At 35.7% G+C, this 26,014-nt stretch overlaps 1 protein-coding gene across 2 annotated transcripts in view; it reads right to left on the bottom strand.

Annotated features, from left to right (window-relative positions):
- Positions 1-10,979: 10,979 nt before the first annotated feature.
- The window catches only part of LOC132112792 (MAM domain-containing glycosylphosphatidylinositol anchor protein 2-like), a 156,435-nt gene continuing 141,400 nt past the window's right edge, over positions 10,980-26,014 (bottom strand). The window contains exons 12-17 of one of the 2 annotated variants that reach the window (XM_059520455.1): positions 20,528-20,548; positions 18,617-18,772; positions 16,529-16,693; positions 14,009-14,139; positions 13,698-13,800; positions 10,980-12,863 (exon numbers count right to left, since the gene is read on the bottom strand). In XM_059520455.1, coding sequence (XP_059376438.1) covers positions 12,775-12,863; positions 13,698-13,800; positions 14,009-14,139; positions 16,529-16,693; positions 18,617-18,772; positions 20,528-20,548 — 665 coding nt within the window. In that variant the 3' untranslated portion in view covers positions 10,980-12,774. Of the gene's footprint in view, positions 12,864-13,697; positions 13,801-14,008; positions 14,140-16,528; positions 16,694-18,616; positions 18,773-20,527; positions 20,549-24,090; positions 25,102-26,014 lie in introns of those variants that run through there. The other variant, XM_059520456.1, reaches the window with a different exon arrangement.

The following is a 26,014-nucleotide window of genomic DNA, read 5'->3' as shown; positions in this document are numbered from 1 at the left end:
AATTTATACACCGTGCACTTTCAGAATTAAAACTTTGCAGGATGTTTTCATTCACTCAGAGCTGCGTTACACACTGCATGAAACGTAATTTAACCCTCTACTGCACGGTGTTGCCATATGGCAACATACCCTTTTTTTGGACATTTCTTGAAATTTGAAAATAAACATGAGCTCTGATTGGTCTTAAATTCATGGTAGAACCTGGTGGTAACCAATGATATGCTTTGATGACATCACATGACACTACACACCCTTGCACTGTCATTCTTTTCACACACTTTTGATGACTCCAGTTGCTGAAAAGTGCTCGTGAATATGTGAAGATTTTCCTCAATTTGTCATACTTCTTCAGAATTTAAAAATTACATCAAGCATCTGGGGTAAGTTCTAATCTTTTTTCAATCATTGTCACATTGTTTTGATACTACTATTACCTTTTTATTCAATAAAATAGGTATGTTGCCATATGGCAACATTGTGCGGTAATGGAACAATATTTTGCCCATGCTAATGCAGAGTAGCTTTGTATGAATGACAATGTATGGATGCACTGATATAGTTGGATGGTTGTATTCTACTCATATATTCATCCCTCCCAACATGTCTTACAAACTGTTTTATGATAATTGGTTTTGTGGGGTAGACCTACAAGTCATCCTGGAGAAATTTAAAATCCACAGTGTGGGAACTGTGAGAAAGAACAGACTTGCCGGTTGTGTCTTCACAGAAGACAAAGAAATGAAGGCTAAAGGTGGGGGAACATTTGAGGAAATGGAGGCAAAACACAAAAGCGTCATGTTGAAAGCTGTGAAATGGTTCGACAATCGTCCAGTTATCCTCCTCAGTACCTTCGCTGCAGCAAACCCCACCACCACAGTGCAGAGGTGGGACAAGAAAGCAAAGCAGATGGTAACAGTTGTGCGACCCAACATTGTCACCGTGTACAACAAGTGCATGGGTGGTGTTGACCTATTGGATTCCCTCATTGCCCTGTACCGTACTAAGATCAGATCCAAGAAGTGGTACCACCGCATTGTGTTTCACTTCTTTGATCTTACAGTGGTGCAGGCATGGTTGCTTTACCGCAGGGACTCTGATGCCATGGGAATTTCACAGAAGACACAATTGAGCTTACTGGACTTCAAGATCAATGTGGCACTCTGCCTTACAAAGGTCAACAAGGGCACCACCAAACGAAAAGGTAGACCCTCACAGAGTTTGGAGGTCCGTATAGAAGAGAAGCGGCACAAAGGACCCACTGCCCCCCTTCCACCAAGCAGCATCCGTCTTGACCGCTTTGATCACTGGCCAGAGATGGGTGCACCAAAAGGAAGGTGCAAGAGTCCTGGCTGCAAGGGAATCGTCAGAGTGGTTTGCTCTAAGTGCAAGGTGCACCTCTGCCTTAACGGAGAGAACAACTGCTTTAAGGTGTTTCACATAGAGTAGTTTCACTTGAACAGTTCTTTTGAGTTTGCGTCAGATGTTTTGTAAATATTGTTGAAATAATCGTTTCACATAGAGTAGTTTCACTTGAACAGTTGTTATGAGTTTGCGTCAGATGTTTTGTAAATGTTGTTGAAATAATACTTTGAAAATGAGTTTCATATTTTGTACACAAAGTTCTTGAAAACATTTTAAATAATAAAAACCATTTCATTTCTAAAAGACAGGTCTGTAATCATCTATGAATTTCATGTAATTTCGGGAGAAAACACATCAGGCTGTTCCATTGTCGCACAATGTTGCCATATGGCAACGCACCCAAAAGTACCCCACGAAAAATAAAAAAAAATAAAAAATATATAAATATGTTAATTTGAGTCTATTTTATATATAAAAAAACACTGTAACATTTTTTTCCATGATTGCATAATAATGCGTGCAGTAGAGGGTTAAAAAAATCCATAATAGGGGCACTTCTTCTTTTTCTTCTTCTTCCGCTTCTTTTTTTTGCTTCAGTATTTGATGTAACTGATGTCATAATTGCTTTTAATTTAATGTTCACTGTCAAGAGACTGCGATAAAAATAAATATAATACAACTTCTGTTGTATGGATCACTTTTATCACTTCTGTGTTCTTTTTTTAGGCTTGAATGCCCAATCGTCCAGTATATCATTTCACATGAATGAATGAATGAATCTTTTCAGTCTCAGGGATCAATATCTTATTGGTTCAATCTCTACCACATAAAGTAAATCATAAGCATTGTTAAACATTTAACAAGCTCTTTTAAATCTTTATACAGGTTATCCTGTGCGACAAAAGAGAGTCCGCAACAGGTTAGTTTTTGTATCAATAAATGAGTTACAAGGGAAAAAATGAAAGAGCTTTCCCCCCCCCACAGGAATACTAATAGATTAAAAGCGGCAAGCTGATGACTCCCTTTGTCATACAGTTGCAGACAGAGATAAAGAAGCCATTCCGGAGGCGTTTGATAGAGGATTGGTATTTGGTTTTCATACACGGCAGCCACTGGTATGCAGCCGAGGATGCTGTGGGAGTGGTCATCACTCACGGACGCTCGGTGCCCAGGGTGTAGACTCCTGCTGCTACTAAGTCACCATAGACTGATGATAGTGTCAGCCACAGAACAATCTGCATTCATCATTTCTTATCTGCTGGGCCACTGTGCTGATCCGGGAGATGCATCCTCTCGCTGCTGCAGGGTCAAGGACTGCATGATTGAGTTGAGTGTGTGTGTTGCTTTTTGACCCATACAGCCTACTCCCAGTCCTGGAATCACTTGTGATCAAACTGACATGACGTCTTAATGCACCACGGAAACGAACCAAGCACCCAAGTGCAGACGTGTAAGAGGATTGTCCCAGTTACTGTCACTTTCTCACAGTGGGAGGCTAAGTACATGTCTATACAGTATTAGAGTGTACATGATAGGAATCTGTAAGTATATGTGTCTGATTTATGGATGTAAGGTTGTTCATGGGCAAGCAATAACACAATGCTATCACTGTTCAAGGGACAGGTCATTTCTGAGCATCGTCCTCTAATACAGAGCTCAGTACTCTATCAGAGAGGCCTGACCTTCACTGTGTCCACACCTTCTCTGTCACTTAAATAAGTATGATGTTCCAACAGCAGGGTTTTAGAGATGTTCTGAATCATGATGATGCTTTCTGTTGGCTAGCAGTACAGATATCTAGTCAAGTAGTTGTTTAAAATGTTGTCATATATGTCTAATCATATTATTAAAATTAATAAAAATAACCACATTATTTTGTTCCTAACCTGAATGTTGAAAATTTTCTAATAAACACAATATATTTGAAGAATTACTATACACACCTCTTACTAGAGTATGTGCAATGCCAGTTACTATACATGCGTTCTTAAAGTCACAGTGAAACGGAAGTATTATTATTATTATTATTATTATTATTATATATAATAACACCTAATGTGTGTCCCAATTCATATAGTATTTTTTGGTTTGTTTAAATACTGTGATTAGTGTGCTCATGCTGAAAATTCCAAAGAAAGAAATAAAGAAAAGTTTTTTAAAAAAGTGCACTTCAAATGCCAGAGTGGTAGTAGTTATGAGACTGTTATTATCAATGACATAAAAGATCAAATTCATACAGTAGTCAGCTGTGTAGTGCATAGAATAAATGCAGTGTAGTGCATTATTTGGAACAGACCTAGGCCTAAAGGCTACATTGATGAACACAATATGATACACATGAGATCTATAGTAGGCTATGCAGTTACAAAAAAAGAAAATAACACAAATACTTAAAATGATGAGCACAAGGTTGTGTGAGAGACTGCAGTGTAAATCTAAGTACATCTATTTATTTAAGGATAATTTCCCCCTCCAGTAGGCTGTAACTGTGACTGTTGCCATCTGATCTTTGAATTCAAACCGGATCAGCAATTCGTGAATGAATTTATTCAGACTAGCCTTGTGAAGAGGAATAAACGATCTTCATTGAAAAGCTGTAACCTACATTTAAGAATCAGATAAACACTTACACATGAAACTAGGTGTCCCTGTGCTAAATTTAAGAAACTGGTACGTCGTGTTCGGTCACAAACCAGAACCAAAGACATTTTGTCTGTAATGATAAACGATCAATTGTTTATTCTTGACGCGCGGTATTAGGGTATGAATATCTTCTTTATCATGGTGTGGAATAAAGGAAAGCAAAATTAATCTACAAGCCTATGTATTACTTAATTTGTCTAAGCGAGTAAAGTGAGTGTACAAATAAGAGACTTTCTGAGGGTGTCTATATACACGCAGGAGGATGTTGTCGTAAATATAGCCACTAACCGAATGCAGCTGAGCAGAGCGGCGCCATGATTCACTCTGGCTCCTTTATGACAGCTGATTATCAATATGAATGAACCTCCGTCATTTTTCCTTCCCTGTTATCCAAGTCATCATCTCCTTGGTGACGTCCAAGGCTTCCGTGGTCACGCCTTAAAACACAATCAGGCAGACTGAAAATAAATAACCAGCTCAGGACAGGTTAGGTTTGGAGAATCGTTGACTTTCGTGGCAGATCTACAAATGCAATTTAGTAATAGTAAACACAGGCTGTTGAAAAAGGAAACATTTGAATTCAAGCTACAGCACTGAAATCTTGCTATGTTGTTTTAAAATGCCCCAGGGAATATCTGTTTTGAAAATATGCAGCTATACATTTTTAACCACGCAATTTCTTCTCACAAAACCCCCTCCAGAGACCTATGTGCCTTCGCAGTAACTGAATCATTACAGAGACCTCCATAAAGAGTAAATCAACAGTGTTTACTCAAAGACGAGCAGAAACACATCCTACATCATTTATACTTCCTCAGAATTAACCAAACTCTTATTTTCACCACCATTTTCTGGAGAAGATGAGTTGCCAGGTTTGTGGTTAAAGGCGCAACTCAGCACAATAAAACAGCATGCTGGACAACAACACACAGCTTCATGTTTGGCCTAGATTAATAATTTACAAGTATGACCCTAATTACTTGTAGTCAATGGAACCTTCTTCCTGGCTAATTAGGATAGAGCTTGTGCAGATCTTTAGATAACCCAGGCTCATACAGCCACCCCAAAAAGTATTTGGACAATTAAATATAGGCTATGAATTTCATTGCATAACAAAATATCAAATCAAATGTAGTCTGTGAAAAATGATGGTGATTGTTTTATATCCAAATAGGAACAACACAAACTACAGAACAATTACATTTCCATCCCAATTATGAAATAATAAAATACTACTAACACATTACAATAACATAAGATTAGTTATCAGTTCACAATCATTACACATGATTTACTTCTTGGTAAATTGTATAAAGGGGGTTCACATATTATTAAATGTATCTACTTTTATCAAGGTTACTCTTAGTGGATGTATAAACAGGTTCCACTAGCAACAGAAATAATACTATTTTGTTTTTCCCAAATACGTTTTGTCTTCATTTTGAAGAGTATATATATTTTTTAATGTTCAAATCTAATTTTCACAATGTTTAATATTTTGGTTGAAATGTGTGCTTGTATAATATATTTTTAAAATATGAAACAAAATTATAGATCTATATTATAGATCTAATGCAATGACATTAAAACATTTTTCATTATGGCTTAAGTGTCTAAATAATTTTGGAGCAACTGTAGGACTATGTATGACAAGTGTTCAAACTCAATGTGCTGCATTTTGACCACATCATATTTTCTGCCTAAACTCCCACCACCAATTGAGTGTCTATATGCTGTGATGGCATCTGCTCTGACAGAGTCGGGATGCATTACTCAACAGTGATAGCTACAACCTGTCTGACAGATGGACCTGCATCAGCTAACATACAGAACAATCTTCAGACACTCAATGCAGCATCAGGAACACCTGATTTCGGTTTGGGAAGCAGCTTCTTTTCATTGATGCACCCTTCATTCTTCTCAGATTCCATCAGCTTTCATGCTCGGACTGTCAAATGAGTCATGTTACTGAACATTTCCAGACTCATTTTGAATATAGACAGTATTTTACATGAGGAAATCACTGCTGGAATCTCAGCTGCCTGATTCATTCCTATAAGAGGAAGTGGGAATACAAAGGGCTTTTCACAACGTGCTTTCAACCCTGGGTAAAGGGACTTTTCAAACTTTTTAACAGGGGTATAAAAGCCCTTTCCAGAGTAGGGTTAGCAATGCTTTTACAAACGTACAGTCAAACGATGTGGTGTGGGGATGTTACAGACACCCACTCGTGTACCATATGCTTTATAAAGTCACAGGAAGAGATATGTCGTTTGAGATATGCATTACAATTTTCAAAATGCATTAATTTTAATAAAATCTGAAAAGTCCATTCAGAAAAAAAAATGTTGATAGTACAGTAAGTAATATTCAGATGTGCAGTGCTAGAGCCATTATGTAAACAGGTCTCATGCACTGAAAAAAAAAATACATAAACAAGATTAATTGAATTTACACATTTTTTTAAGGTAAGTGGTTGCAATCAATATAGTTTAGCTACATTAGTTGACTAACTTAAAAAAACTAAATTAAATATAGTTCAAATAAAATAAAAGAAACCACTCACCTTACTAAAATATGGTATAATTCTTTTCAGTGCGCTGCATTCTTGCAATCAGTGATACTGACACATAGCAAATATAAAAATAAGAATGTTAACTGAGGGTTTAGGAATGTACAGTGTGAAACACCGGTTTATGAATACCCAGGATTCATTGTTAAAAACCCCAGTAAATTACGAGCAGTTTGAAACGTGAAACAAATCTAAAAAAGGAAACATACTGTACAAGAGGCAAAAAGCATAACAAGATCTTAAAGATAGTGGGCCCTATTTTAATGATCTAAACACAAAGACTAAAGCGCACGGCGCAGGTACACATTTAGGGCGTGTCCAAATCCACTTTTGCTATTTTAACGATGGAAAAACTTTTGGCGCGCCCAGGCGCATGGTCTAAATGGGTTGTCCCTATTCTCTTAATGAGTAAGGGGTGTTTTTTGGGTGTAACGTGCAATAAACCAATCAGAGTCTAATCTACCATTCCCTTTAAGAGCCAGTTGCTCGTGCCATGACGGATTTGCTATTTACACGGTGGGATTTGGCAAGCGTAAAGACAGAACGCGTCTCCGAGATGAAACGGAGCTGGACGGGAAAATGCGAATGGCGCCGGAATGAAACTAGCAAACACACCGGGTGTATTATAGGGCCCAACTCTTTAAATAATGGCACTTAAATAGAACCAGGTTTCAAAGTCTCCTACTTACCGTCATTCACCTGCTATTGTCTGGAAACACAGACTAACAGGCCCCAAACTGTTAAAACAAACAGCACCACACAGCTATAGCGTTTACACATTTCAACGGAATCAACCAATTACTTATTGTTTTTACTGGGATAGGGAAAAGTATTTCAACCCAGCAAAACTGACACACTCCACCTTTAAGCCAAACTAAAGTTTGTTCTAATGTTATATGAAGATCTAGCATTCGGCTGCCTGTAAGGCTGTTTGTATTCCAAATATAAAAAGTACAAGGGAATCATATATCGTTATTTAAAGAATCAGCAGGGGAAATTGTATTTGAACATTGTGTGTATACTCTCAAACTCTTCATAAAGTGTTTGTTTGATTTTCTTCCGTGTCACTTGCGCTTAGGCAAAATGACATGTTGTGTTGAAGAACACCCAGCTTGCAAAGTGTGAAATAAGCCACAAGAGTGTGTAACAAAGGCAGAGGCTCAGGTTTGTAGTGTGTGTGTGTGTGTGTGAGGAAGACGTTAGCCTGTTGAAGTGTAAAGCAGAGACTTCACAGAGAAATCTCTGGTGGATGGAATCTTGGGCCCTACAGTGTTTCAGACTTCACTGATCACACACAACACAGGATTTAAGCTTTTCTTCTATTATATAATACAATCTTCAATTTTTGATCAGAGAGCTGTCAAACACTACACTTTGTACTGCAGGAACTAAAGCAAGAGTCAAACCAAAATATCATTTTTTAAACTAATATTATTATTAATTATAATTAATATTAATATCCACTTACAAAAAAGTATTAATATTCATGTTTATGTTTTTGAGTAGCTTCAGCAAAGCTGTTCATGAGTGAACAACAAAACTTATTATGAAGCTATTATTATTATATAAATCAGTTTTTTTAAATAGCTTCATATTATTGTAATTAGCAGTATAGTATAAATTAATAATCGTATTCATCAAATAGCCTAATAAAAGCAGTTCATAAGTCATCAATAAAACGATGGTAAAAATGGTTAGTTATTTTTAATGAATATTAAGTTTATTAGTTATAATTAATATTTATATTTTACTATTATGTATCTTTTCAAATAGATTCATAAAAGCTAACCAATAAATCTTGTCAACATTAATGATAATTATTATGAAGCTATTAAATTTTTTTTTATAAGTTATTATTTTTTAATAACATTTTTAAAAATGGCTTCATAAAAAAAAAACGAAATAATAAGTATAATACTGATGAATACAAAAGCATAAATAATTATGTTTTCAAATGGCTTTAAAAAGCCGCAATAATAACAATAATTGGTTAATCCTTCATTATAATGTTTTTCATATAGTTTTAATAAAAGCTATTCATAAAATGAGTAAACCAATAAATTATGATGATTATATGCATTTTTCAAATAGATTGGAAGCTATCCAGTATTAATATTATTATAATTGATCTGTTGTTCCATTATATGAAGCTTTTTGAATTATGACTTATTTGCTATTTGAAAGAAGTTCAGTCATCATTGTAAACATCTGAGGTCGATGATCAATGCTGAAATAACAAACCCACAAAAGGTATCCAACAAAAACAGCATTTGCAGAACAAGTAATGCTACACTGCCTGATTAGAAATGTGACATCATTGAAACTCAAACAGCTCTCTGCTCTAAATGATACAATGCATTACAGGCAAACATATTTCCTGAAGTACCACTGCGAGTCCAATGTTTTCAGCAAGCAAAAATCTGTCCAGCTCTTCTCAATAATCCGCTCAAACAATACGCTTTTCCATTGGTTTGCGTCACTGGCCTGGCAACGATTTCTCATTTGTATGTTAAGTTCATATTTTCACATGAGAGAAAGTGGGGCAAAGAGAGGGAAGGATAGAAATGGAAATGTACAGCAGGCACGGAAACAGATGGTACTTCCTTTGTTTGGAAAATTTCGACCATTAAAATAATAGATTAGGGGAAAATATTTTGCCCCACACGTACGAGCACACACAAATCAACCCCCCTCAAAACACCCAGACCACCCCAAAAATAAAAAATAGCATTTACATTTGATGTATGGTAGCTATTAACTAGCACCTCATACAATCATTTTAATGAGATAAATATAGAACGGTGTCCAACCTGTTCAGCTATAATCTCATTTCACATGACAGCACTGGAAGGCAGAAGGGAAAGCTGCCTTTAGCTTTATACATTACAGTGTGTGTGCTTGTCACTGGTGACAAATGGAGCTGCTTGTAGGGACTTCCAGACCATAAATTACAGATAATCATACGGTAACTTATAAAATAACCTAATGGAGGGTCTTTCAGCATCCCTAACATCATAAGCTCCGGGGCATTGTGTGCAAAAGTCCTCCATGCTTGATAGAAGTCGATCTTTTTCTCTTTAAACAAAGGGTCAGAGGTTGCTAAAAGTTTAAAACAGTGCAGGCAAATATTTGTCCTAGAAAGAATCGCTTTTATTTTTTGACCCGGTCACCCAACCTTTCAGATGTTCTGATAAATCCACAAACGGATGATATATCTGGACCAAGAGGGCCGAGTATAAAAACCTGCTGAAATATCTGTCAACATCAGTAAATAAGCTTGTTATTCAACTGAAAAGCAAGAGCGAATGTCATTTTTACATTCTGACGATCTTAACTTTGTGTTTTGAGCAAGCAGAAGATCAAATGAGGCCCAAAAGTGAATCTGTAATCTATTTTTGATGAAACTACCAGACCTCCTGTGGCGAGACCCCTCAAACTACAAAACGAGAAGGGTCTTTGTAAGGATTAGTGGCAGTCTATCGCCAACTTCATTTGGCAGATACTTTTAAGGGCTTAAAGTGGGTTTGAAGCCCAAGGCGCAACCACACATGGGTTTTATCATAATTGAGATGGCAAATGTTCTGTTAAGTGATGGTTTGCGCAACTGTAACTGCACATTCTCTATTCAAAAATTCAAAGCTTTCATTTTATGCAAAGTCAAAATGTATCTCCACACACACGTGTGCAGTGCTGCTTGAATATTTGAGTCTGGCTGGAGTCAAATAAAAAATAAATCAACATAGAAATCATGTATTTTGAGCAGATTCACATACTATATGGGTCAATTATAGCATCAAACAACATATTGTTGATCATTCTGATACAATTGACAAAATAGATGAGATTTAATCCATCCATCCATCATAAAAATGATTCTGTTCAGTACGCAAGAATCGTTTTAAATCCAATCAAAATTTTGCATTGCTGTATATAACAGCATTTTTTCCTGATGTCCTGATGTAACTGAAAAATGTCTAATTAATGTAAGTATCATAACTGATAATATAAACTGAAGAAGGAAAAAAAAACACACAATACCATGAAAGCCTTTTATTGAACCGAGATGTAAAATATCTTTTTTTCGTTATGTAAAGTATTCAGTAGTTTATTCCTGTTAAATTTGAACTTTAATAAAATTGAAAAAAAAAAAAAAAAACTTATTGTGTGTTGAAGGTATTGTGTTTCTGAATTTTGACATTAATATTTCACATTGTGCTTTGTCTACATATTCAAATAAGTGTGAAACCGTTTCCATAGTCCTTCCTACCAGGTGCATTTGCATATAATCTCATATATTTGATCATTTTTTATATAAGACTCAAATTATGCCATAATATAGTAATGCAAAGGGATCATTATTATTATAATATTTTTTTAGAAATGAATAAATGTGGAAAACAAAATATATATAGATATATATTTGTTGTCTGAAACAACATTTTTGGGCTGACAAAACAGAGAGAGTAACGTAATTCTTCCTCGGAAATGAACGTTATGAATGAGAAAAGTGATTTTACAATACATGTCCAAAAACCAGCTGGTTAAGGTAAGAGATGGTCTCAGGTAGTTCAGAGTTTGTAGTTCAGTTTCTGTAAAAGCAGTCATTTTCATTGAAGTAATAAAATATCATTTGTATGAATCCAACCGGATGGATCCAGATCAAGGCCGATCATCTTTTACAGTGAGCGCATCAGTCCTCTAAAGGTCCATCTAGGTTTCTTATTTTTTCATACCTCTCAGTCCACCAGATGTCGAAAATTACTATTTTTTTTCACGGTGGCACAGAAGTCTCATCAGATCGAAGGATGATTTCATAGAGACCCTCCCGGCTGTTTTTCACCTGGTGATAAGAGCTCCCAGATGTCCTACTGATGAATCAGTGGTGTTTTTAGTCCAGTCCCACCACCATTGTTTTCCTCATATCAGTCCGATGCGGATCAGGGGGGATGTATGCTGCTGAAATAAAATAAGTCATCATCTATCAACAGTATGTGGAAATCAAGACTGCAACATGGCACCCGTCTCTCATCGTGGCTCTCTGATTTTCACCTTTCATCTCACGTGTGCATGTACGCTATAAACGGTGCCGAAAGGAAATGCTAGATGATACAGTAGCACAGTAAAATGTTTTTACAGAAGGTTCTGAAGGCACTTGATTTCATTACAGACAGCAACTCCATGCTCCTTAGCGAACGGCTATCTTTACGCACCTAAAGAAAACAACTGCAAGCGGACACAGACGGGCGTTCGGATCCACACTAGCAGCAGGTCCAGCGTGATGTTAAACAGTTCTCTACAGCTGTTGTTTAGCTGAGCCGCGTTGAAATGAAAGGTCAACTCAATGATTCTCAGTGAGAGACGGTGTTCGTTGTGTCAGCTGCGTGATGAGCTGTTAATATCGATTCAGACGAGTGTGGTAACACACCTAATAGAACCAAAACACGCAGAGTAAGAATGAAACACATAATGTCTGTTAAACTCCACCAGTTAAAGCACAAAGGACGAGTACATGAACGCCCATCTGTCTGAAAACAAACTTTACATTGAGATTGTATTACCCAAACACCCTTTAAAACAACACACATTTGTGAAGCCCTGATGTTCACGTCAAACCGACAACATCAGAGCACAAGGACCTACAAAAAAAGCGCGACTGTAATTGACATATCTCTATTTTCAGACATAAAAAAAACAAAAACGTTTTTGTTTTGTTCAAACGATCATTCATTTTTAATACTGTCACTGTTTTTTTCTTTTTTAGAAGCTTCCTTCATGTGGTTCAGGATTACGTATCGTGACATAATGAGGTCTTTGATGACAGTAGCAGACGTTTAACAAAGCAAAAAGCATGTAGTGATGGAAATACACGTTATGTCTTTGTGCTTTGAAAGATTCCCCTATTAAGTCTCTCACGCCGTCCTCCTGCTGTAACCATCCACCTGTTCGGTTCTTTATAACACTGACAACAGTAATGGGCTTTTTCACAAGATCTGGAGTAGACTCCGGTGTAATAGCCATGTCAACGTGTTAGTCAGCTTTAGATTCCCTCCATGGCTTCCTCTTCATTCACATTTATCTAAAACCTGCGTTCCTTTTGTGTAGACGGGATGAATCTTTGGTTGTTGTGTTCAGGCGGTCCGAGTCAGCCAAAAATCTCTATGAATGCCAAATCAGGGTTCCACCTCCATGTGATGAGGTCACCTTCGGAGGCCAACCAAGACCAAAAGTAAAGTGAGCCAGAGCTGCCATATATGCACTGCAGCGGGAGAAGCCAGGGATCTTATATCTGAGGAAATAAGGACAAGAACAAATGCAGTTAGTGATGTGAACAAATATTCATTTCTCAGTTCTGTGTAAATAATTCAGAGATGAACTATTCTTCTGTCTTTTAGAAGTTTAATGAGGTTTGTCTACGGTCTGTATCTCTAGAACATCTTTTTTTTTTGTAATGTGCTACGCTTGAATTCAAAAGAGAGCGGAAAAAATGAATTGTAAACGTTTGCTGTGAGTCATGAAAAGAGTGGTTCAAGCTGGTGGATTATCTTGGTATGGATAAGAAAAAATGTAAATAAGTGTAGATAATACAGATAAAACAGTGTTACGTTAGCTTTGATCCTACACAGAACTTTCTTCTCCTGTTGAGTGTTCTTGTGATTCATTTATTTAGACTAAACAAATTCAGCAAATTCGGCATTTTTTGGAAAGATATTAGTACTTTCATTCAACGTGAATGCTGCATAAATTGATCAGAAGTGACAGAGAAGACATTTCTCATGTTTCAAATAAAAGCTTCCAATTTATCAAAGAAACCTTAAAGAATTTCTGAAGGATCATGTGACACTGAAGACTGGAGTAATGGCTGCTTTAAGTTATTTTGTTATTTTGAATTGTAATGTTTCACAGTTTCACTGTTTTGATCAAATAAATGCAGCCTTGGCGAGCATAAGAGACCATTTAAAAATCCTACAGATCCCACATTTTAAACTGTAAATATGAATAAATGACATGTATTAATTTAATTCATTAGTCCATTAATAACAATTATAGTCCCCCCCCCCCATTTCATTGCAATAAACTTAAAAACCATTGCTTAAATAATGTGCTTGTTCAATATACTCACTACTGCTGGGAGGAGGGTCTCGGCACTCTCCTTCTTCTATGGTCACATCGTCTACAGCAATATCCCCTTCAATGCCAGAACCACGTATACCCTCCAAAACCATCTACACGAATGGATGGAAAATAAAGCCAAAAACATCTTCACTCTGTAGTGAATTTTCAATTCATTCTGAATGCATACATATTAAGTGTATTAAATAATGGTAATGTTATAAATTAGAATAATAGTATCCATGTTGTATCATAATATTATTATAGTTTTGTTTGATATTATCATAACTATGCACAAAAAAATCAAGCAGAAAGGGGCACCTGAAAAGAGGATGTGGGATTGATGTTAACTCTGGCTTGCCTCCAACGTTCTCCTTGGTTCCCACTCAGGGTCCACACGGATGCATCCTGACCCGTCTGGCTCTTCTGCCTCAAATACACATTTAATGTTCCTGGAAAAAGGCAGATGCACTCAGTACCAGTAGAAGTTATTTTGCGCAATATGGCCGGTTAACTACATAATGTCTTTTGAACCTTCCTGTGTTACATAGCAACTGCAAGGTTCAGTGACCTCATTTCACCTTCATCTCCAGCAAAAATCAATCATAAAACTGTACACAACACAATCAATGCTGTTGTTATATACATGGCATGTAATTGCTACACTCTTATTTTACGCTGATGAAAGGAAAAAATAGGAAGAAAATCTGTATTACTCTCTCAGATGTTTGGGATTCGGTCAAATGGTATGTTCATTTTCTTGCAAATGAGGAGACAATGAGACTAGTGCTACAGAGATGTGACTATGGGCTGACTATAATTACTGCATTTATAGGATATCATCTGTAACTGCTAATATTTGCATGATGTTGCATCCACACCACTAGGTGTCATGTAAGTCAAAGAGGACTTGAATACAGGCTAGAAAAACATACATAAAAATTGATTTTAGTGCACTTTTAAAAGCACTTGGGTAATTATTTTTATTTTTTTGTCAAAACAGCCATCTAACCATGTTGTCTTGGTTCTTTGCTGTGCAGCCAGACTGAAGATCTTGTTGGGCACATGGATTTTTAACCCCAGATGCCCGATGAGACTACGTGTCAAAAGCCAGGAAGAGAACACCCTGGTGAGTTGGAATTAGCCCCACTCTTTCTATTCTAAAAGCACACAGCTTTGTGAAGCAGAAAATTGCAGTTACAAGCTTGTCTGAGGGGCCGTGGAGGTCATCACTACCTCAGAAGTGCAACTGCATGTCCAGCTCAACTGCAACAGCATAAAGTGAGCATGAATAAAGGAACTATAGAAATGTATCCATATAGCACAAATTGAGTTATTGGTCTAAATCATTTACAGCACTTACAGTCCACTAGAAACCTTTAATAGCAAGGTTTTCCATCCCAGAAAAGGCCAAAGTATACACTGCAATTTTCTGACTAGCATGTTAACGCATAAATATGGCAATTTCTGTCACAGAATAAAAAAAAAAAAATACATTCAGATAAAGTTTAAAATAAGAAAAAAAGTTGCAATGTGATATATAAAGTCACGATAACATATAATAAATAAATTGATAATATTGATATATAAAGTCTTAAATTATAATCCAATTAAAAGCCAGTTCTGAAGATAAAACTGTGACATTAAAATTCAGAACTATGGGAAATAAAGTAGCAACTGCAAGATAGATTTATATGGAAGCTTGTCTCCATCTAATAATATAAAATAGAACCTAAAAACTTAAATCAGGAAATCCTTAGACAATGTTTAATTGGAAAATAATAAAGATTTTAAGATAAAAGTCACATTTATAAGATTTCACAACTGTGAGATATTTAAGTTGCATCTGTGACAATATTGTTACAGATTTAAGACTGCACTTGTGACAGCTTGTTATCATATTTATGAGAAATAATCAAATTATGAGAAAAGCCAACCCAAATTCGAGGAATGTAATATTCAATAAACTTTATAGGATTTGAAAAGATTTGTATATTCATTCACACAATACATAAAAAGTAAAATGAAGAATAAAATTTGAAGCTGTTCTTATGTTGATATTTTATACATATCTAACCGGAAAAAAGTTCTACCATGACAACCCTAGGAAGATTTTAGCACGGCAATGGATATTATTTACAATGCTAATGTATTTGGTCTTGGTGGAATAGATCTGCTACGTACGCTGCTTCTGAATTGCTGCTGCTGTTGGTTAATAGTGTTGTTGTAGATTATTGCTGCTGCTGTAAAGCAAGTACAGGAACTTGCTACTGCCAATGCATATTATGATCTGGTGCTGTGAGTATTTAAGACATGCTGCTGCACAAATAGCATATATAATAACATACAGCAGATCTACACAGGTGGAGCTGGGGAAGGTGAAGGGTGTCAGAGTAACTGCTCTAGTAAATACTAACCAGCCATTTAAATGTAGAGCAGCAAGCTCATGGGCTGTGTATGCAACATCAATCAATCAGCTGTGCCAAGTAGTTCAGTGCTGTGAATATCATCAATTTGCATTAACGAACCAATCAGCCTGCATCATTTAGAGTTTCATGAGAGAACTTGGCATTTAGACATATAATCTTTTTCATCTTGAAATCTAGAAAATGAGAACGTTTTTGTATGTGCCTGACACTTACTGTGTTGCTGACTGACCAGGTCATCAAGCTCTCATTTGAAAAGTAAAGCTTTATCAAACAGCCTATAGTTGTAGAGGCTACAGTTGGCTGGACATCAACACTAATAAGAAGGCACTATTAAAACAAATCATTTGCATACATTCCCCACAGTTGATCACATCAGGACTCTTTTTGATGTACTGTGCTAACAGTAACCCACCTATATGTTTCCCATACATGTGGTAGTAAAAGCTGAAGCAGTATGTTGGGTTGGTGGCCACATTCCCGTAGGGGTTTTTAGGGGCAATGTTGAAGGATGGAGTCAACAGTCGTGCTTTGTCTCCCTCCAGACGTGGTCGTGAGGTCTCAATGTACATGTAGAAACCTGAAAGTGAACGTGCACAAGTACATAAAAATGCAGTGATCTGGTAGCTCTCACACTACTGTTCAAAATTTTGGGGTTGGATAAGAATTTTTGTTTTTGAAAGTCTCTTATGCTCTCTATGGCTGCATTTATGTAAAAAAAATATTGTAAAAATGGGAATATTGTGGAATATAATTACAATTTAAAATAAGTGTTTTCTATTTAAATATATTCTAAAATGTAAATTATTAGGGATGCACTGGTTGACCAGCCATAAATCGGAACCGGTTTTTGGTCTTTTTTCAGCCGATTTTTCTGGAACATACTACATTGTAATCATTCGCTATGTCATTTGTGTGGAAGCATTTCGAAATCTGTGTGCAGGACACGGGCAGCTGTTCAGCACTGGAAGCATAGAGCTACATGTCTGAGGCACAGATAGCAGGAAGCGATCAGCAGCTGGTGTACTGGCGCACTGAAGCTGCGCAAACGTACTGTACCTGTCCGCGCCTGCACAAGCGGAGACAGTGAAGGGATGTTCAGCTCAACTTCTCACGTGTTGGATGAGAAACGAAACAGACTGAAATGTGACAAAACTGAAATGTTTTTTTTTGTAAATTAGAACTTGCAAACACGTTTGAAAAGCCAGAAGTAAACGTCAGTTCTGCATAGGATGATTATTTTTTTATCTTACCTTAAAATTACATCAACTTAATTTGATTTTAAAATCACCTGCTGTAGCACATTGAAAAAAAGTGTTGCATTCATCCAATTAAATATTTTTAGGGTAATGATTCACATCTATATTTTTTTACTTTTTAAACCAGTTTGGCCTATTAAATACCAAATAAACATCTTGTTTATGCACTTTCCTTCTTTCTTGTTTGTTGCTTAAAGATTAAAAAAAAAAAAAAAAACAGTATCGGAATCGGCCAGTGTGCTTGTAAAAAAATCGGTATCAGAATTGGCCATGAAAAATCATGATCGTGCATCCCTATAAATTATCCCTGTAATGGCAAAGCACTTTTTTTATCTATTTAAATGCATCCTTGCTGAAAAAAAGAACATGCATTAAAAAAGGCATACTAACCCAAAACATTTAAACAGTACATACATCAGATCCAGAGAATGAATTGAATTAGGCTCATTGATTATAATTGTGTAGCATCAATATCATACAGTGGCTTAAATCAGCTAATTTATCAGGCTATAAGTTCTCCAAGCCTCAGTACTCCTCCAGTGAACTCTGCACTGACTACAAATAATCAATAGGATCTCAGTGACTTTATAGCACAGGACAAATTATTTTTCAATTCACATTTTTCACAGCCTTTTAAACGACAGATTTTGTTCTTTTCATATCAGGTCAGAGTGACTTAAGGTGCTATTGGCCTGGGTATTCTTAATTTTTTTTCACGAGTCAAGCCTGACATCACCACAACAGCACTCTCTGTACTCTGAACTTATGACTTGCATTTTCAAGTTTCCACTACTTTACCAAAAGTACTAGACAACCTGATTGCATTAGTGATGTGTTGACTCAAAGAAATTATCCAGTTGCACACCGCTGCTGTCATGAATCGATGTCAAGTTTAATGACTGACACCATTTCTCTGAAAGTGCAGCTAATGGAACCCACTGAGCATCCTCCCCTAAACGGCATCCGATCAAGATCCAGCCCATGCACTCCTTTAGCAACATGAGAAATTGAAAGTGCCTTTGGACGCTAATACTGTTAGCTCATCTCCACAAGTCACAAGCCTTTACTTTGCTGAAGATATATACTTTACTCAACATCCACACACATTGACGAATGACGATTCATTCAATTATTTGTGTATATTTAAATGATGTGATGTACGATAGAGGTGTAGTCCTTAATCTACATATTTAAATGTAATTTACAGATTTGATTTAATATTGAGTGGCATATGTGCTGTATACCTTGTTTAGAGCCGGTGCGGTCGCTGCTGGGCCCAGTGTTGGGTGTATATTTAGTGTCCCTGGTGGCAGCACTATGTCTCGTCCAATCAAACTCTTCGGTTTTATCTTGGATGAACATACAGATGGTGTCCTCTTCAAAGCCGCAGTGAAACTTACCTATGGATGGTTCAGCAGAAAAAAGTAAAATGAAAAGAGTGTGCAGAAAGATCCTATAAAAAAGCTATACATATATACATTTTTGGATGTTCAGATACATGAAACATACAATGTCAATGTATGGAGAGCATCTAAAACATGCTTTCTTTAGAAAAGATTTTTGGATTTTAGTTCTTTAACATTCTAAATAAGTCAACATTTCTTTCTATGTTTCATTTCATTTACAAATTTTCAAATTTGACGCATCATTAAACTGTTTAATGCATTTTTTTGCTTGCTTATTAAAAAACACAATGATAGGATAGGAGTTGAAAGCATTTGTGTTTGCTTTAAAAAATCTATAATTTGTAAAAGTTATTCATAAACTACTGATTATAGTTTAGGGCCGTAATTTAAAAAAAAAATATATATATATAATTCCTTATATATAAATCCTATTATATAAAAAACTACATTAAAGACATTTATAATGTCACAACAGATTTACTTTGTTGACAAATGCTATACTTTTGATATTTCTATTCATCAAAGAATCGTTAAAAAAAAAAGGTCTTTCACGGTTTCCAAAGAAATATTAAAGGGATAGTTAACCCAAAATATTTTAATTTGATGTTTATCTGCTTACCCCCAGGGGATCCAAGATGTAGGTGAGTTTGTTTCTTCAGTAGAACACAAACCAAGATTTTTAACTCAAACCGTTGCAGTCTATCAGTCTTATAATGTAAGTGAACGGGAATCACAGCTAAAACATACTTAAAACATACTAAACATACTTAAAACATACTAAAACATGCATACTTATAAGTGCATTACCGCCACCTATCTCTCAAGTGGACCATTGACACTCCTGATTGAGACTGTACGTAGATAGAGTTTCAATGGTCCAATTGAGAGATAGGTGGCGGTAATGCACTTATAAGTCTACAATCCACCATAAAGCAAGTAGAACAAGAAGAGGCCTCACATGTCTGCTTCTTGAACGTGCTCAGGAGAGTTCTAACAGTTCACCATTGTGTGAATCAGAGGTACATTTTTTTTATAAATTTACTGTTTTAGCTGTCATTCCCATCCACTTACATTATAAGACTGTAACGGTCTGAGTTAAAAATCTTGTTTTGTTTTCTACTGAAGAAACAAAGTCACCTACATCTTGGATCCCCTGGGGGGTAAGCAGATAAACATCAAAGCAGCACAACCGCATTCTAAGTGATAATAAGACATTTCAAGGATGTTAAAATGATTTCTGAAAGAACCATCTGCCTTCATGTCATCACAAGAAATAAATTACATTTTAAAATATATTCAAATGGAAAATATTTTCAAAATTTTATAATATTTCTGTTTATATTTCTAATTTTGATCTAATTAACACTGCCTTGGTAAACACAATTCTTAAAAAAACATTTAAGGTGCAATAGATGATTGTCTTCAGAAACATTTTTTGTTATACTGGTTGAAAGTCTCTTCACATCCCGATAGCAATCATTAAGTAATGTGGTTTAAATGTATAAATGCGTTCAGGGGGTGTGGCTTTGGACGGTGATTGCAGGGAGGGTGGGACGTTCGCTTTGTGTATGTATGCTAGAATCATACATATAAATGTTAATGTATTCTGAAATAATGTTGAACATTTACTGATGCTTAACACCAAAAGTCAAGGGCTATATTTCCTTAATTGCTCACTGCTCTTTTTTGCCAAAAAATTTAAAATAAGTAAATGAATTAAATATATATACAGTGTGTAAAAATACTCACTCCAACGAGGATTCACCGGTACTGTAAAACAGAAAGAGAAGAGCTGTAAAAGGCTTCTAGTACATAGTTGATTAATAAACCATTATAAACAACAGCAGGGGACTCAGAGATGGGAGAATGGTGCTTGCCCTTGTAGAGAAGTGTTTAGAAAGTGGGTTGGGCATCATTACCATGTATCACACAGTTAGAGAGGGAAATGAAATAACGTGTCAGTGCAGGAGGGGGTGTTTGTGTGGGGAGAGGTCACTATGGGGCTGTGCAATGCTCAGATGAACCATAAAGACCTGTATCTCTCTTCATTCCATTCACAAGCAGCCTATCTGAGCACGACAGAAAGCAGTGTGCTTCCAGGCAGCCTCAATGAGGGCTAAGGTGCATTGTGGAAGAAAGGTTTCAGAGGGCATGTGTGGAAAAGATAGTGAGACTGAAACCAATCCCTATTTCAACAAACTTAGCTCAGTGCCTTAATAGAATACAAAAAAAAACTCTGGCCAATCCTGTTTAAGTCGGAAAACGTGTTTGGATCCTCCAAGAACAGTGACTAGGCTAAGCTGTGCATTTCTATGAAGAAAAAAAAACATCAATGGTCATTCTCTCCGAAAATATAAAATCTCTAACTTCGGCAGAAGAGTTTCAAGAAATACATCAATATGTGTCTCTCAAATTGACGTGGCATCAGTTCTGACATTTGATTAGGCTCCTATAATGAGAAAGATTAGCACAACAGCATTCACACACAGCAGATGTTCACAAGGGGCTGTCGGTGTAAATGTCTGCTCTGTGAACTGCAGGGGGAACAGCTCCACATGAAATTGTTAATACAAATGAAAAAGTAAAAAGTTGACAGGAAAGAAGGGGAGATTAATTAGCAAACGTTTGTCTACATACACAGAATTTACAAATGAATGAATGAGTGAATGATGGGAAGTGTCATGGGAATTGCAGCCTTGAGGGGAACAGAGGATTTTGTCAAGGAAGACAAAACGTTAGTGAAACAGATGCCTTTTCTGTTTTGGAGGAGATATTTGAAGCATCTCAAGCTCAATTTATAAAAAATATTTAGTTTGGACATTAAGAGAAAGAGGGATGAAACTGGGTGCAATATTTCAAACCAAAATGGCTGCTGCTCTCCTTGTTATCAAGGTTATTTCCTTGGCTCATTACCATTCAAAAGTCAAGAATATGAATTAGGCTAATAAATTATATAAACAATAAATACATTTATTTATATAAATAATATAACCTCAAATTAAATTCTAAATTCAAATTAATCTTCACTTTTTTTTCGACAAATATGTAGTGTGACAGGACACATTCACGGACACAGATGAATTATCTTGTTTTTAATTCAACTATTATGATGTGTACTTATAAAAGTAACTGATCTAATGTGATTGGGAAAACAAACACACTTTATCATGGAAAATAATAAAAACATTAAATAATAATAATTAAACGTGGCTAGCTATACAGCAATAAACATGCTAAAATGTTTATAAAAACACTTACTGTATTAAAGTATAATAATTATAGAGTTAAAAAAAATAACTATTGCAATGCTGGATAATATACCTAAAAATGATCAACATTTAACAGGATTCTAATAGAATAAAAAAATTAATTTAGATTGAATTCATATGTTTAAGATCGCAAAATATTAACAGCAGATGACTGTTAAATAAAAATAAAATATGTCACTATCAATACGTCTCACTCACGTGAACACAGATCACATGTAATGTCAACTATTCCAGACTAGCTGTTTCTTCTAATTGCAAAATCATAATTTCGAAGCTAATTATTCCATGAAGGTTACAGTTCCCTTCTTGTAAACCATCCAGCTGTTCCTAAATGGGGTAAGGAGGAGAGGCCTCCTTTGGTTAAACCAAACAGATGTTGCATATTTGGAAACATGTGCTGCATTAACACACTCTCTAAATTGATGGGCTCCATGTTCTCTCCTTTTGCCTTTCTCTCTCTCCCTGTATCCCTGTACAAGTACAATTAGAGCTATTGGAGCAGGAGGCAAAAGCAAAACGTCAACATCATTAAACACACAAGCAATCAAACCCCGTATATCTCCCACTCAGAGAGGATACAAGCCAGATAAAAACATAAATGTGCAGAGCTGAGTAATGCAATTCAGGCTAGCTACCATACAAGCCATGTTGTCTTATCATAGGGTTTTGCGATACTCGTACAAAACCTGAAGGCATCTTAGAAACAATATGTTACCACTGAATCCAAGTAATCCCACACGTAATCAAAGGCCTATAAAAATTAATGAGTAGAATCATACATGCCTCCTCATCAGCATACTTCATATTCATCCATTTTGCTATAATGCTTGCATTGACTTACATTAGCATTTAAATGACCTGCAGTCGGTCATTATTATTAATATTATCAGCAGTAAACAACTAAACAAACAAATAATGCCATTTATGACAACCTAATTCTCTAGTGAAGTCTTGGTGAGGTGTACTAACTGTTTGACAATACAATTATAATAGCTTGTTAGCACTGTCCTCTCAGCCCGTTTGTGTTCTCTGAAAGGATCATAAATAGCTGCCAGTTGGTGGCTTTCCAAAGCAATCTACAGGCAGCAACAAGTTTATGTGTTGAATAACTGCTTTATAGAATGATACCAAATGACACAGTCCATCAATTTTTCTTGGTGGCTTGTTAATTTGTCTGGCACTGTCTGAGAATGAATTTGAACCGCAGCCATTCAAAGTCTTTACAAACACTATGCAACCTTTGCCACAGGTTGCAATGGCTTGCCTTTCCAGTAAAATCACCAAGTGCAGGAGGAGAAAACAACCCAACTCACTGAAATGTCATGGAAATGGCTCATTCTAGTGAATACAGTTCCTACATTCACTAAAAAGTCAAATAAACACATATATGGACCAAAAAAAATTATTTGTCATTCCAAATCTCTATGATTCTTATGATATTTTGAACCTTTTTTGTGCATATGGATGCTACTGACTGAAAAAACACTTACATACTTCCAAATATATAAATGTCTTGTGTGTGTGAGATTCACAGAAGAAAGTAAGTCATACAGGTTTGGAATTTCATTAAAAAATAATTGGTATCACACATGAAAGAAAAAATGTATCCATTGAATGCAATGCAAGTCATTTTTTATTTAAGCATCTGCCAACTACATGAATGTAAAAGCAACGTTTTGCAGCTGGGATTGTGAAAAAACGAAAAATATTAAATGAGAGTGGAGCTTAACTTGATTCATCAAACTTAAACTGGAGACACTTATCTTCCTCATGGCATTTAAAAGGACTATTCAAAATAATTACAAATTATTTAAAATAATGTTCACTACTATTTTGTGCCAGATTAATAATGTGACATTCACATTCACGCCCACGGATAAATCCTGTTTTAATTTTGTATACTTTTTTCCCATTCATTGTAAAATATATAGTTAAAAAATAAATGCAATTTATACAAAGGATGGGAATACCAATAGACAAAATTTATTATTTATACATTATTTAAAAATGAATAATAAATAAATATGACTAAATATAATTTGACTTGCTAAGAACAAAAGTCATACAGGTTTTCAATGATATCAGGGTACATTTTCACAGATTTTTCATTTTTTTAAAACTTTTTAGAATGCAATGTTAGACACGTTGGATTAAACCATCTGCTAAATGCAAACGTAAATGTGCAGTTTTAGCAAACTAACAGAAAGCATCCTCAGAGAGCTTCTCCAGCCATTTACAAACTTAAATGCCAGTGTATTATTGTGAAAGCTGGGATATGGATTGTGACTGGTGTGATTGTGCTATCACCTTCTCCAGGCTATTTGAGCCAATTAAAATGCATAATGTCACAGTGGCAAAAGCTGGACTCTTTGATGGAAGTGCTCCTGGTGTGAAAGTCATCCCATCAATACAGATGGTCTTTTCCCATGAGCACTGTGGCAAAATGACATCAGGGGAAACGAAATAGCAGAGAGGGAGATGTTATGAAATGAGACATTTTCAATTTTTTAGCACTGGTATTTCCATTACCTGACACAAAGACCGTGTAGAGCCATAGGGCTTCATATCACATGGGTAAAGCTGCTGAATAAACTATGAGCAGAATAAATGAAATAATGACCAGATAGAAGAAAAAAAAATGTCTCTGCTTTTGAAATTGCATTTGGTCTGCACAGGTCTTCTGTGGTCTTTTCTTGAAAATCCCTATTTTTATAAGTCATACAGAGGGTAAAGGGCATTAGCTCGACAACCAAGAGCTGTTTAAAATAGTTTGAGATGGAGACTAGCACGTCACACATTTTCCACAATATTTCATGTCTACTACCCATAAACAAAGGCTTAAAATTAAGAAAGAGCCATTAAAGAGCCTCTAATATCACACTGGGGTTGTGCAACCTGGATAACAGAACACTGTGCCTGAGTGCATCCAGCCATTGGTGAAGTCATAAAGCTGCCACTTTACAATTGGTTTTCCAGTAAAGAAGGGAAGGGGTTCAGGCAAAACAGACGTAGGGTTTAGGACTGGATATACGTTACCTGTTTCTCGACTGGCCTCTTTAAGAAGCACAAAGCAAAACAATAAGATCAATCTATAGCTCTGGTAGATAACATGAATATAACAGTTGCTATTAAAATGCATGTCAACAGATGAGCATTATGTGCATTTTTCATGTACACAGCCAGCAGATGTCTCTATTACATAAGAAAATTAATTAAAATGTCCCCTGCTGGTTATTTGTTAGATTAGCAGATTCTTACACAAATATTTAAAAGTCGAATCAATGAAGTGTTCTTTATCAATAAAAAGATGAGGCATTTCCACAGTATTTGAAGCTGTCAAATAATAAGCTGTTTTTAATAAATGACCTTGACTTTACAACAGTCAGTACACAGACATTGATCTCTGTCAGTATGAGTACACTAACTTGATTCTTACTTTATTAGTATTATTATGTTTTTCACAAGGAACTATATATTTGCATGAAACATTCAGTGGGGTCCAAAAGTCTGAGAGCATTGGTCAAAATATAGAATTCTAACTGTATAATAAAAACCATGATTAATAAGACTAAACTGAATGCATAATTATTTGTGAAAATAGTGTATTTCAGAGTTTTAATGAGGACTTTATTAATAGAGGGACGCAACCAATTCACTGTATGGCAGTAACCAACAAATTATTTAATTATTTAAAATAAAATAAATTAAATTAATTAAATTTTTTTTTTTTTCAAAATAGTCATTAATATCATAATGCACAGCATGAAAAAATGGGTTTTCATTTTTTTAATTTGCTAAAGAGATTTGAAAGATTAACTATTATTAAGGATTTCCTGCGTTCATAAGTGCTTTTAAAAATTCACTTAAAGTGAGTGTTGTATTAAAGCAAAGAAAGTCTAATTAAAATATAATAATAGGGGAAAAACATGCACAGACATTGAATATCTACAAATAAATGAAGAAGAAA

The sequence above is a fragment of the Carassius carassius genome, chromosome 32 (assembly GCF_963082965.1).
Source record: "Carassius carassius chromosome 32, fCarCar2.1, whole genome shotgun sequence".
In the NCBI taxonomy this organism is placed as follows: Eukaryota; Metazoa; Chordata; class Actinopteri; order Cypriniformes; family Cyprinidae; genus Carassius; species Carassius carassius.
The sequence above is the reverse complement of the archived record's forward strand: the minus strand, read 5'-3'. Positions and strand labels throughout refer to the sequence as shown.